This window comes from Diospyros lotus, chromosome 6, assembly GCF_014633365.1.
Source record: "Diospyros lotus cultivar Yz01 chromosome 6, ASM1463336v1, whole genome shotgun sequence".
In the NCBI taxonomy this organism is placed as follows: Eukaryota; Viridiplantae; Streptophyta; class Magnoliopsida; order Ericales; family Ebenaceae; genus Diospyros; species Diospyros lotus.
In genome coordinates, this window is record NC_068343.1 from 31,085,195 (window position 1) to 31,097,923 (window position 12,729).

General features: G+C 38.2%; 1 protein-coding gene across 1 annotated transcript in view; it reads left to right on the forward strand.

Moving 5' to 3' along the window:
- Positions 1-3,011: 3,011 nt before the first annotated feature.
- Positions 3,012-12,729, forward strand: part of LOC127803409 (uncharacterized) — a 109,906-nt gene continuing 100,188 nt past the window's right edge. Inside the window, exons 1-3 of the mRNA XM_052339609.1 lie at positions 3,012-3,469; positions 5,149-5,300; positions 9,791-9,882. Of these exons, the coding sequence (XP_052195569.1) occupies positions 3,283-3,469; positions 5,149-5,300; positions 9,791-9,882 (431 nt within the window). The 5' untranslated portion in view covers positions 3,012-3,282. The remainder of the gene's footprint in view (positions 3,470-5,148; positions 5,301-9,790; positions 9,883-12,729) is intronic.

Genomic DNA, 12,729 nt, shown 5'->3' on the forward strand with positions numbered 1-12,729 from the left:
TTTAGTATAATTTAAAATTTAATAATTTAAATAACTTATTTTGATCGATTCAAATGATTTAATTTTTTAATTAATTTGAGTGATTTAATATTTTTTTAATTTCTTTGCCTGCCTAGCCTGCTGCCGCAAGTAGGGATGGCAATTGTAACCAAAATCGTGGGGAACCGAACCGGTCAATGCGGTTAAAAACCGTTTGACTGGATAATGGTTTGGTTCGGGAAAAAACCGAACACTGTTTCAATGGGTATGGTTTGGTTATGGTTTTTACTAAAACCAAACCAAAACCCGAACCGAAACCGAATCGAATGGTGGGTAACCGAACCGAACTGAATATATATATAATATAATATGTATAATATGTATATATAATATATATTATATACAACCCCATCCACCTGAGCCCAACCCACTTGAGACTAGCCCACCCCAGCCCAATTGCCTTGCTTGCAAACCCTTCTCCCATTCTCTTCTCCTCCCTCTCTCAACCTCGCTCTCACTCTCTCTCACCCTCACTGCCTCTCGCTCGTCCGCCCGCTCTCGCCCTTGCTCTCTGTATGTCTCTTGCTCTTGCTCGTTCTCGCTGGATCTCTCTTGCTCTCGCTAGGGCTTGGCCCCTACTTTCGCTTGCCCTCAATCTCTCTCACCCTTTCTGCCTCATTTCTCTTGCTCCTCCGCGCGAGCTTGCCAATCGCCCTCGCTCTCTGCATCTCTCTTGCTCTCACTCGCTCTCGCTAGATCTCTCTTGCTCTCGCTAGGGCTTAGCCCCTCTTGCTTTTGCTCGCCCTCGATCTCTCTCACCCTTGTTGCCTCATCTCTCTTCATATTAATTTATTTTTTATATTTATAATTTTGTTAGATGGAGTTGGCTCATTCATTTCAGATGGATATGCATCAATTTACGAAGAATATATTAATGTTGTTGATGAAGGTATTAACTTTAGTAGCTAATTTTTTTTAGCTTAAATTATAATTTAATTATGCACATATTAATTTAATGATCTTAACAATTGTAGGTTTAGAAATGTGATTTTATATTCAATAAGTTTTGTAACTTTATGCAAGAATAATGTAACTTTATTAGAATTTATCTTTGTTTGTTGTGAAATTATCAAAAAAATTTATGAATGCTATTTGTCTTTGTTTGTTGATATGGATTAAACTAAAAAAATCATGGTTAAACCGAAACCGAACTGAAATCGAATGGTTTGGTTATGGTTTTAAATTTTTAAAATCAAATGGGTAATGGTTTGGTTTTGGTTTTAGTAATTTAAGTTTGGTTTGGTTATAGTTTTGGCAAAAATCGAAACCAAACCGAACCATTGCCAACCCTAGCCGCAAGGCATGGGGATTGAGGTCCCTTGCTTGCTTTTATTTTTATTTTTTATTTTCATTTTGTTCTTATCTTCAATATATATCTTTTTTATTAATTTATTTATAAGTATAATATTCTATAATTCTATATATATTTATATATTCAATGCTAATTTACTTTCGCACTTACTCACCAAATTAAACAAATTTGATAATAATCAATCAAGTCTATTTAATGATTTTTTTTTGATAAAAAATTAACGATTTTTTCTAAAAAGTTTAATAAAATTTTAGGATATTATATTAGCGGCTTGGAACCCATTGAGTTCTATTGAAATTCTTTAAATTTAAATTTATAATTATATATATAAATTAAATATATCATAATTAAAATAAATTAAAAATAAAATCACCATTATATCAATATTAATCTCCATTTAAAATTTATTTCTTAAATAAATTTGAAATTAAGTTCACTAAATACCAACTCATTCATTTAAAATATTTTATTCTCTTCCACCACTTACTGTAAGGTTGCAATTAAATTGACTCGAACTAAGTTTCATTGACCTCAAGCTTTGCTCGGGGACAGTTTTTGAACTTATGCTTGGCTTATCAAAATGTTAACAAGTTGAGTTCAGACTCGAACTCAAGTGCACGCTAAGTTTAAGCTTGTCAAAATTTGTTATTTTACTTAAATTAAATTTTGTTTTATTATATGTACATATATTATATTATGTTAAAAAATTAAATTAATATATATATAATGATTTTATATTAAATAATATATTTATAAAATCATAAATATATGTACTAATATATTTATAAACAAAATTATTTATAAATTATTCACAAACTTACAATCTAGTATGTTTACGAGTCTTTAATTAAGTCTATTAGTATTGACAAATTTATAATCAAACATATTTGTATATTTTAACGAGTAAAAATTTATTAAATTCAAACTCAAATTATTTATAAATTAAGATTTAGAATTAATTTTAATATTAATTTATTTATCTTAATAAATAAACTCGAATGAGATTTTGTGATTTGAATACTCTAGCGACTCGGACTCATTTGCGATTGTAAGTTACTTGGTTATTTGTTGGCTTACCAAGCACGTGGTGGCTGCTAGGAGTGGGTACGGTGTGATTTGGACGGTTTAGTAAGCACTAAATTCACCAAATCACATGTGCGATTTGGTATTAATCCAGATCGCACGATATAGTTTGGTGTGCATGAACCACACCAGACCACACCGCATTTGCGGTGTAGTCTGGTACAGTTTTCGCGATTTGATGCTTCTCTATTATTTTATTCGATATCTTCTTTATTGACTTGTGAATTTTTAATTAAAACAATAAAATTAATGCATGAAATCATAATTTGTAAATTCTTATAGTATTTTGGAGTTTAAAAGTAAAATAAGTTAGTAAAAAATGCAAACTTAAAAGTTTAAAATCTACAACATAACTACATGTTCATAATATAAAAATAACACAAGAATTCACAATATAATTCAAAGTCAAACAAACATATATTTTTAATTTTTTTTTTAATTTTTATATATTTTAAATTTATTTTTATATTACTTGGTCGATTCGATTTTAACTGAATTAAGAAAATTACAAATCGCACGGTTTTAACTGAACCACTCCCCCCAAAAAATCATGTGATTTGGTGCGCTGCGGTTTGGTGCCAAACCGGGCAGTTTCCACGATTTGACCATTTTTTTTGCTCATCCCTACCGGCTGCTGCTGGCGGCCGCCTAGCGGGCAGCGGGCGGAGCGCTCGTTATCCTCTCTCTTCCCTCTGCTGGGGCCCCCTCCCATTGCTTGGGTTGGGAAGAATTGCAGGAAATCGTTCGTTCTTCCTATTCATTTATTTTCTCACTTTCCGGTCCCCCCTCTAGCACACGGCAATCGGCCCTACGCACCGGGGACGAAGCGTGGAGGTGCCTCTGCTTCCATGGCCATGGCCGTGGCGATGGCCACTGTCGCTCGAATCTCGCGTCACTACTACCTTCCAGTTTTGGTATCCCTTAAGCCTCATCATGGGCTCCTCCCCTTTCGCCGCCGTCACTTTTCGCGGACCGTACGCTCATTCCCCTCCACTTCGCGTCGCCCTTTCACCATTGCAGCTTCAACCTCTTCACGTATCTCTCTCCCTCTCATTACGTTTCGAGTCCTTTTCTTCCTTCTTCTACTGCTCTTCTGTTATTTTGGTTTTGACCAACATGTTAAACTATAAATGACTGTTGAAATTTAGTAAGCAATTTAATTGCCAGAACTATGCACTTCATTGTGGCTTGCATCTCCGTGGTTTCTGCCCCTATTTTGACGATTATGTTGGTTTTGTGCCACGGGCGGAGTCTTGAGTCCCGACCCATGTGGCCTTAGATGCTCGAGAACTCTCAAAAGGCAGCCAAGCTCCGCCTACTCAGATGTGCCGCACAGATGCTAGCACAAGGACACAAACCTTTGCTTGGGAAAGGCACCTCTTCTCAAGTGGGAGTGCCTTTAGAGAAGATAAGTTCATGGTAGATATGAATCACAAGCTAAAATTCATGTAACTCCACTTAAGTGGAAAGGATAAAGAAATACGCGGAGGAAATGTTTTTTTAGGGCATTGTTTGTCATTTTATTATAATTATTCTTCAATTTGTGACTGAAAATTGATTTTGGAGCATTAAATGTTGGGTAAATCATGGTTTCATTTTTGTTAAAAGTCCAAGTGGGTTAAATGAAAATTGACCAAGTTGTAGGATCAATTTATCTTGCCTACTAGTCTAACTGGTAATTAGCTTTGTTACTCCCAAGCCAAGTATTAAATTTCTTTTCACATGAACTACAAGATGTAGGTATCATTATAAAGTGATGGCCTCTGCAACAAGGAGACATGTACAGTAGGCAGTCAATTGCACAGCCTTCTTGCTCCTAATTGATCTGATCCCCGGCTAAACCCATAGTTTCTGGAATACGAAATTGAAGCAATAAAAGACATGAAGTGTAAGAGGGAAATGTGGCCAAAAATTATATGGGAAATGGTGAAAAACCAAGTACGAAACTGGTTAGGATCTTAACTAGAAACTCTTGCAAAAGTATAAAGAAACCTTTCAAAAACTTAACAGATACCTTATGAATGCTTTAACTGATGCCTTAATAAAGCATAATCAATGCTAAATGTTACTTCCTGCCGGCCCCCGGGGGGGGGGGGGGGGGGGGTGAAAAGAAAGAAAGAACTATTAAATCTCTATTATTATGTTATTATAAGAACATTGGAATGGATGGACTTTTTTTATATTTTCTAGAAATCTCGTAAAAGGTATCCTTAAAGTTCTTATTAATTTTGCAATTATCTTTACAAGCTGCTCCATAGTAGCCCTAGAACACTCCTTTTATGTTTCCAAGATGTATCTGAATCACTTTGAAAGAGTACTGAAGCATCCACTAAATGTTGCAAAGGATATTTTCTTGGTGGACTGGAGTTTCTTGGTGATTACGGACTGACCCATGCGAGATAGACTTTTGCAAAAGCATGCAATACATTTTCTTGAACATTTAATGCGTTGGGTGTTGGGGTGCGGGTCTAACATATCTAGTTGCATATACACCTAAAAAGCATGACTTAGTAGAAGTTATCTTACATGAATTTCCATCCTTCAGGATTCTGTGACAGTTCTTTAAAATGAGTGCTCTGCTGTGCTGGATGCCTTATGTCATAACCCACAATTTCAAATGAAGAAATAATCAGTATATTAGGAATTTAAGTGTGTATTATAATGCCTTTCTAAGTCCTGCTATGATTTATATTCCTCATCATTGCCTTTTTCAGGCTTGGGTAATCATGCTGAAGTATCCGATGAGAGGTATGATGTTATTGTGGTAGGAGGAGGGCACGCAGGCTGTGAAGCTGCCCTTGCGTCTGCTCGTTTAGGGGCAAAAACACTTCTCCTCACTCTAAATATTGATCGCATTGCATGGCAGGTTAGGCCTTAACAATTTAGCTACATGAATTTATATATATGTTCTTGTTTGGGGGGGGGGGGGGGGAGGAGGAGGGAGGTGGGGGGACAATTTTCATTACTCTGGTTGTGGACTATGTAAGATCATTTTTGATCTGTATAAAGTGTTTTTTTTCTTCCTCTGTTGTGTGGTATAGATTGGAGATATGTACTGTTTCTTTATTTATTTATTTTCTTTTAATTTGTTCACAGTAACTATGGAATGGTTGGGAATTCTTGGCTTGGAATGGAGAATATTAAGTTCCTAAATACTGATTCATTTTGATTGGGTGACAGTTATTTTAGGATAAAAACTATTGGACAATGTTGGTGATGGAAATCATTAAGGAAGGATAGGGAAAAGCACAATGGTGGGAGCCTCTTGCACAAAGGGCACCAGTGGAACACCGTCAATCCCTTTCAGTACAATAGCCAATGAATTCCGCTTCTCTGCAAAAGCCTCATTCTGTCCCCACTAAGGAGCTCCCTTTCCAGTGGAACACCCTTGCAGCCAATAACTTGATGATCCCAGACCTATTTTGAAAACTCTCCTACAGCTTTCCCACTAAGCCACTTCTAAAAGCATGACCACAGCCCTATATCTAGCCTGTTGAAGAAAAGGAAAAAAACCTCTTGGTAGAATAGTGCCTCTGTGACTCCCCGGCCCCCACTATTGGGTGCCACCATAATCCATAATACAATCCTAGTCTATCCCGAAGGACGGCTATGCCCTGCCAACATAAAGTATTAAAATAATATGGACGCCTTGGGTGGGGTCCAGGCTTCACCGCCTTTGAGCGGTTGAGAACTCGAGTTTAAAATGCATAAGCAGCGAAAATTCATTCGATTCTCGTACCCGATTAGGCCCTTAAAATATAAATCCAATTTCAATAAATAAACGCCATCATGCCCAATAAAATACTCTAACCATCAAGCATACCTATAATTCCGACCGTGACCGGTCGGTTCACAAACACACTTTGAATTACTCATAGTGGGAACCTTAACTTGATGTTAGCCAAATTTCATTTAAACATAAGCCATCACCCGTAGTTAAACACAAAGCATTTATATATTACATAAGTGACACATGAATTCAACCCGCGGCCTCACCGTTTGCAATCACGGTTAACCGATGTCTCTTCCACCAACACCGCCTTCCTTTCTTGGACCCCGAGCCATCTGTTGGGTTAATGGGGGGTAAAGGGATGAGTCCGGGGACTCAGTAAAGGCAATATGTAGTGCAGTAAATTAATAAGCATGACATCATAGATAAAAATGAAGTGCAGCGTGCATGCAAGCCTGTCTATTGCACCCTGGTCTGGATTTTGGTGGCCCCACTAATTCCATTTAGGACCCCATCTCGAGACTCACACGGCCCAAATCCACAGCCTCATGCCTAGGCACTTCCTTAATATCTTATGCAAGTCATGACAAACGTAAATTTACACACAAAGCATATTAACCCTTACCTCAATCAATCTGGAGGAGAAATCGGGAAAACATCCACCCGGCGTTGCCTTCTAAACTGCCACCTCGTGCCTGAATTCCCATTTTCAAGTCTCTGGCACGTTCCTCGAACCCCAAATTAATTTCCAGAATTTCCTCCAATTTTTCTGAAATTTCTAGCTATTTCCCCCCCATATTTTCTCCTTTCTTTTCTATTTTTCTTTTCTTCTTTTTTTCCCTTTTCTTCTTTCTTCTTCCCTTCTCCTTCTTCTTCCTCGCTGCTGCTCCTGCGCGCGCACCAGTCCGGCCAGCCACCACTGGCCTTCGCACCGCCGTCGCTGGCTATCTGCCCCTGGCCGGCCGCTTCCGACTGCATCGCGATCGCCATCGCCGGCCACCTCTGTCGCAACAACCCAGGGCCAGCAGCTCCCACGCGCAACCAGCTTTTGCACGACTGCCATGGCTGCTCCAGCCACTGACCCCAGCCAAGCCAGCCTCCCGTGCCGTCGCTGTAACCGTCGCAACCATCGTCGGCTGGTTCTGCGCTTTTGCTGCTCTGATTTGCACCATCGCTGACCACCGCAACCGCTCCAGCTCCGCCCACTGCCGCTGCTACTCGCCTCTGCGTCCGCCATGGCTGATCAGCCTTGCTTCCCCTCTCTCGATCTCTCTCATCTGCTGAGCCCTCATCTCTCTCTCTCGCGATCCCTCACACTCTGCCTCTCCTTTCCTCTGCTTCTTGGCCAAGCTCTCTAATTGAGAGAAGGAATATCTAGTTTTGATGCTTGGTCGAGAAGCACATGCACCGCCATACATATATATATATATTTCACATTTATATAATTTATATAATTCATTATATAATAAAAATTACATATAACCCATAAATTAGTTATTTTAAAGTTAGGGGTGTTACAGCCTCAATCTGGAGAAATGCAGAATATGAAAAGGAGCTCAACTTGTTCTGCCTCCTGTGGCTCACAAATTGAACCTCCTGTAGTATGTCAACTGCTGAGAAGTCCTGAAGTGACTCAGTCCATAGCCCTACCTTTCAATGAAGTAGCTTCATCAACCCTTGCTTCTTGAGGATGAACATCCATGGCAGCCATCAATGAGTCCTGAACCTCTAGTTTTGCTTTATGTTTAACCTAGTTACAGGATCCCTTTCCACAGAAAAGCTACTAGGACAATGCGAATTCATGGTTCCAAGCCCTAGCTCATTATTGGGCTGAGGATGGAGCTCCAAAATGGCCTATGTTTATTGGAGGTGCACTTTAAAAGTTACTGTTCTATTCATGCATTTGGACCCTTTAAAGCTACTGCCGCTGTTCTTATGCTAACTTGAAATTCATTCAATTAAGTTGTAGGAAACAGATGAAGAATCCAATACAGAAAACACGAATTATCAGGAAGAGAAAGCAGGGCTCATGGAGACAATATCGGCTTATACAATGTTGTCACTGATCAGTTAAATCTTTTTCTTATGCAAATAGAAACAGCAAAATAGCAAAAACAATAAGGATGCAGCTTTGAAACAATAGGGTAGAAAATAACACACTGAAAATACCAGTGTTCTAAAATGCGCTAGACGCTAATCGGGTGCAGATTGGGGCCCTTTCTTTCTTTTTTTTTTTTTTTAAACTTTTTGATGTAATTTGATGTTATTTTCAGGTAAATCAAAGTTGGAAAGACAAGTGTAATAATTAAATTAAGTTTGAGAAAACAAACTGTTGTAGATCAATTCTGGGTTCAAGAAGGTAGAAGCTATGTGTAAATTGTGTCAGCTCACAAGTTTGTCTAACAACTAAAAGGAAGCAAAGTAAAATTATTTAAATAACATATTATCCCAAATGCACATACATACCATATCCGAAGATTCTAACTATCTAATTTTACTTCTTCCTTTCCATACCATCAGATACTGTGCCAATTCCTTGAGTTTCACCTTAAGGACAAGGTGAGTCTCATGGTCGGGAGTAATGTTAGGACCCCTATTAGTCACACTTACCAGTGATGCAAAAGGAGGGGGGAAACAGGGGCAGCCAAGGAAAATGACTCAAGGGCAAAAGAGTCACATTCAGTTAGGGAGGGAATAACCACTCCCCTGGCTGCAATGGACTAAGGATTACATATAAAAGGGAAGGGGAAGGATGGAGGGGATATCTGGAAAATTTTGGAAGAAGTTGTGGGAGAGAGAAGGCCCTCTCAAATAGGCTGATTTTGCTTTCTTTTGTTTGTATTCGCTTATAGTTACTGCTGTAAGCTTTTGTAATCAAAGAATTCCCACTGATCTATTGCTAAATTCAATCAATCGTGTAAGGGTTCTATCAACCTCTTTGCTGATGAAAATAACCACCATAAGAGCAACTGATCTGAGTTGAGCCATGCATTCCTCATTTACCTTCTGTTCATCAGGATTGTTAGAATCTGGATCTGGAACATACTTTGCAGGAGGCTTCTTCGATTTTGTCATAAACTGAACTAGGCCAAAGGCTTGAATTGTTGCAAGAATTTGAGCCTTCTAAAATAAGTAGTTATCAGTCTCCAATTTGATAGGATTGAAATTCCAGGCTTTCACAATTGAAGAAAAATCAACTTATGATTGAGAAGAAGTAGGATTTGGGTGTAGATTTTGAGAAGTTGAACTCAAAGAGTGCTCGGGATCTCTTGCCATTTTTTTTTGTTAATTGTTAGCTCCGATACTATGTAAGAGCATGAACAAAAAGAAAAATTGAGAGAAAAACTGGAGAGAAAATCGAAATCTGGAGACTGAATTAGAACAATAAGAAATATAATGAGATCACTGAGTTTGTAAACTACTTAGCTGATCATCTAACAAACTAACTACTATGCCAGCTGTCAGTAACAAACAGAGCACTTCACTGCTTTCTGTTTGTAACAGAATAAACTGACTGCCACATAGACTGGAAATAAACTGCCAAACTATTAATAACTAACAACCTCATCTTCTTCTTTCTTCTTCTTCTTTCCTTCATGTACCATACTAATAAAAGCTTAATGCAGCCTTGCAATCCAGCCGTTGGTGGACCTGCAAAGTCACAACTGGTACATGAAGTTGATGCATTGGGTGGTGAAATTGGAAAAGTTGCTGATAGGTATTTATTCTGTTGTCCTAAATGCTTCGATTGTTGAATTTTCATAACCTTAGAAGTCTCTTCTGTTTTTTCACTTTTGACTTGGAGCACTATTGCCAATTGGTTGTGGCATGTCTTCCTCCATTTATCATAACTTCCCTTTTCCTGGTCATTAATTTTGTGAAATGTCATTTGACTGGAAATACAATGTCTAAGACCTAGCTTACATTTGTGATATCAATTTTTTATTGCTTTGGGACCATGGATACTGTTGGCATTACTTTTGCAGTTAGTGTGCCATAATAGAGCTTAAGATAATTACATTCTTGAAAACTGTAGGTCTGTTTATGGCTTAGTTTTATTTATATTCTTGACAATCAAATGGCTGAAAAATAGCTAGCAAGTGTACCCTTTCCTGTTTTTTTATTTTAATTACAGTTCCTGTTTGCATAATTGTAGAAGAGAATCATGCATGTCATGGTGCACCAAATGATCAGACTTTTCAATACATATTGATATTAATATATGATAATTGATACCAAAGCATCAAACTATATTTAAATTACAAAAAATTATTGTTCTTTATCCACTAAAGATATTGTTACCAAGTAAAATATGTCAAGAGCATGTGAAAAAGTGTAGAAAAGAAATTATCAGATTAAAAGCTAAAGAGAAAGGGTCAGTCTGAACTATCTGTATTATACTATTAGAACTTACAGTTTAATTTTCCCTTTAATTTTGCATATGGCACTTGGAACTGCAATTTGTGTATATGTAAAATATAATCCTCTTCAACTGGCATATAATGTAAATTGTTTGATTTATTGGTAAGGATCAGCTATCAAGTCATTGTAATTATATATTTGAGATGACACGTGCAAATGGCATTGTCTCTTCACCCTAGCCAGATGTTTGTTTTGACTGGATTTTGCAGTGATACATTTATATCTCTTCGGTACATTTTTTATTTGACCAATATGTTTAATGGCAGTGAAGCACTTAGTTTGGTCTAGAAAGAAAAATGTTTTCTTGCACATCATTTTGGCTTCACCGAGTTGATTCACACTTGTTTGAGTGGTGCAAAGAATTCCAAACAAGAGTCCTAGAGAGGGTAAAAGCCATATTCAATGGTTATTTGCAATGAAACTAGTTTAGAAAAGAATATTTATATAATAATTTGTCTTATTTTCTTGAATAATTTTAAAGGAATGTTACCAAAACCTGCATTAAGAGCCTTTTGACAGAAATCCCACTCAACTTCAATTTCCTATCCCAATCAGTGGATATCAATCCGAATTACAATGCTCAATTCCAGAAAACTAACAAAGAAAAGGAAGAAGAACAGAAAAAAGAAAAACGAGGGCCAGTTCGAGAGGGCCTGCTCTCCCAGAATCTTTTCCAAGTTTCTTCACAGCTCTCTCTTCTTTCCACTCTCTTATATAGATTCCCCCGACGGTTACAGCCACGTGAGGTTGTTATTCCCAACCGTCTTTGACAATTCTACCATTGTATCATTTTCCTCAATTGCCCTCTTGCTTCCTTTCTTACCCCTACGTTGATATGTGTGATGTATCGGTGCTCTATCATGACTCTTGTCCATAAGATTCACCTTGTCCTCAAGGTGAAACTTGGGAAACTGTTGCAATATCTGATTGTACGGTTCCCATGTAGCTTCTAAGGGTGGCAACCCTTTCCATTGGATTAGCACATCAAGGCCCCTCAAGATTTTACCCTTGCCCAGTCGTATTCCCAATAGGAATTCTGATTTTACCATCATCTCTAGCTCATCTGTCAACTGAGTTGGAATGGAAGCAGCTGCTGGTGATGTCCTTTCGGCCTTACGTAGTTGAGATACATGAAAGACGGGATGTATGGCACAGGTGGGTGGAAGTTCGAGCTTGTATGCCACCTTCCCCATCCTCTTTTCCACAACAAAGGGCCCATAATACCTTGGTGGCAACTTTTCATTTAGCTTGGCAGCCAAGGTCTTTTGCCTATATGGTCCAATTTTCAGGTAGACCAAGTCTCCCACTTCGAATTGAATGTCCTTCCGCTTCTTATCTGCTATGGATTTCATCTTTGCTTCTACTCGCAGCAGTTGGCCTTTAAGCTCTTCCAACATTACATCCCTCTCTACTAGCTGCTGCTCCAACCCGGATATGACGGTGGTACCCTTCTTAAACCGTAGAAGTGGAGGTGGCTCACGCCTATAGACTATTTGAAAAGGGGTTAGTTTAGAAGAAGCTTGATAGGAAGTATTATACCAATACTCGGCCCAAGGAAGCCAAGTGTACCACGCCTTAGGTGTAGAAGAGGCAAAACATCGGAGATAAGTCACCAATGTCCTGTTGAGGACTTCCGTTTGGCCATCGGATTGGGGGTGGTAAGTTGTACTCCTATTTAGCTGTGTGCCCGGTAGTTGAAATAGCTCTTTCCAAAAATGGCTAATGAAGACCTTGTCTCTATTCGAGACGATAGAATTAGGAATCCCTGTTAGTGTAGGTGCTCTAGACCCAATCAGATTGGGCATGTTGTACACTGATAATTGTAATCATGTTTATTATTTGAATAAGGAGTTGTTCAAATTTACAAGAAGTCATTCTATTGGTTTCTTGTTATTGTTGTAATAACCAAATGAAACTAGATAGAAGTCCATATGATGTATACTGTGATTAATCTATAAAGATGTGAGATGATGTATCACAGTTTGTAGACATCATTAAACGTTCCAAGTCGTAGCAATGTCAAGAATGGACATTGACAATTGCGGTAAGACTTGTATGTGCTATGTTTTTGCTATGTGATAGCAATGGGGGTCTCACACCCATAGGCATGGGGATGCCTAGACAAGTACATAGGTGACCAATG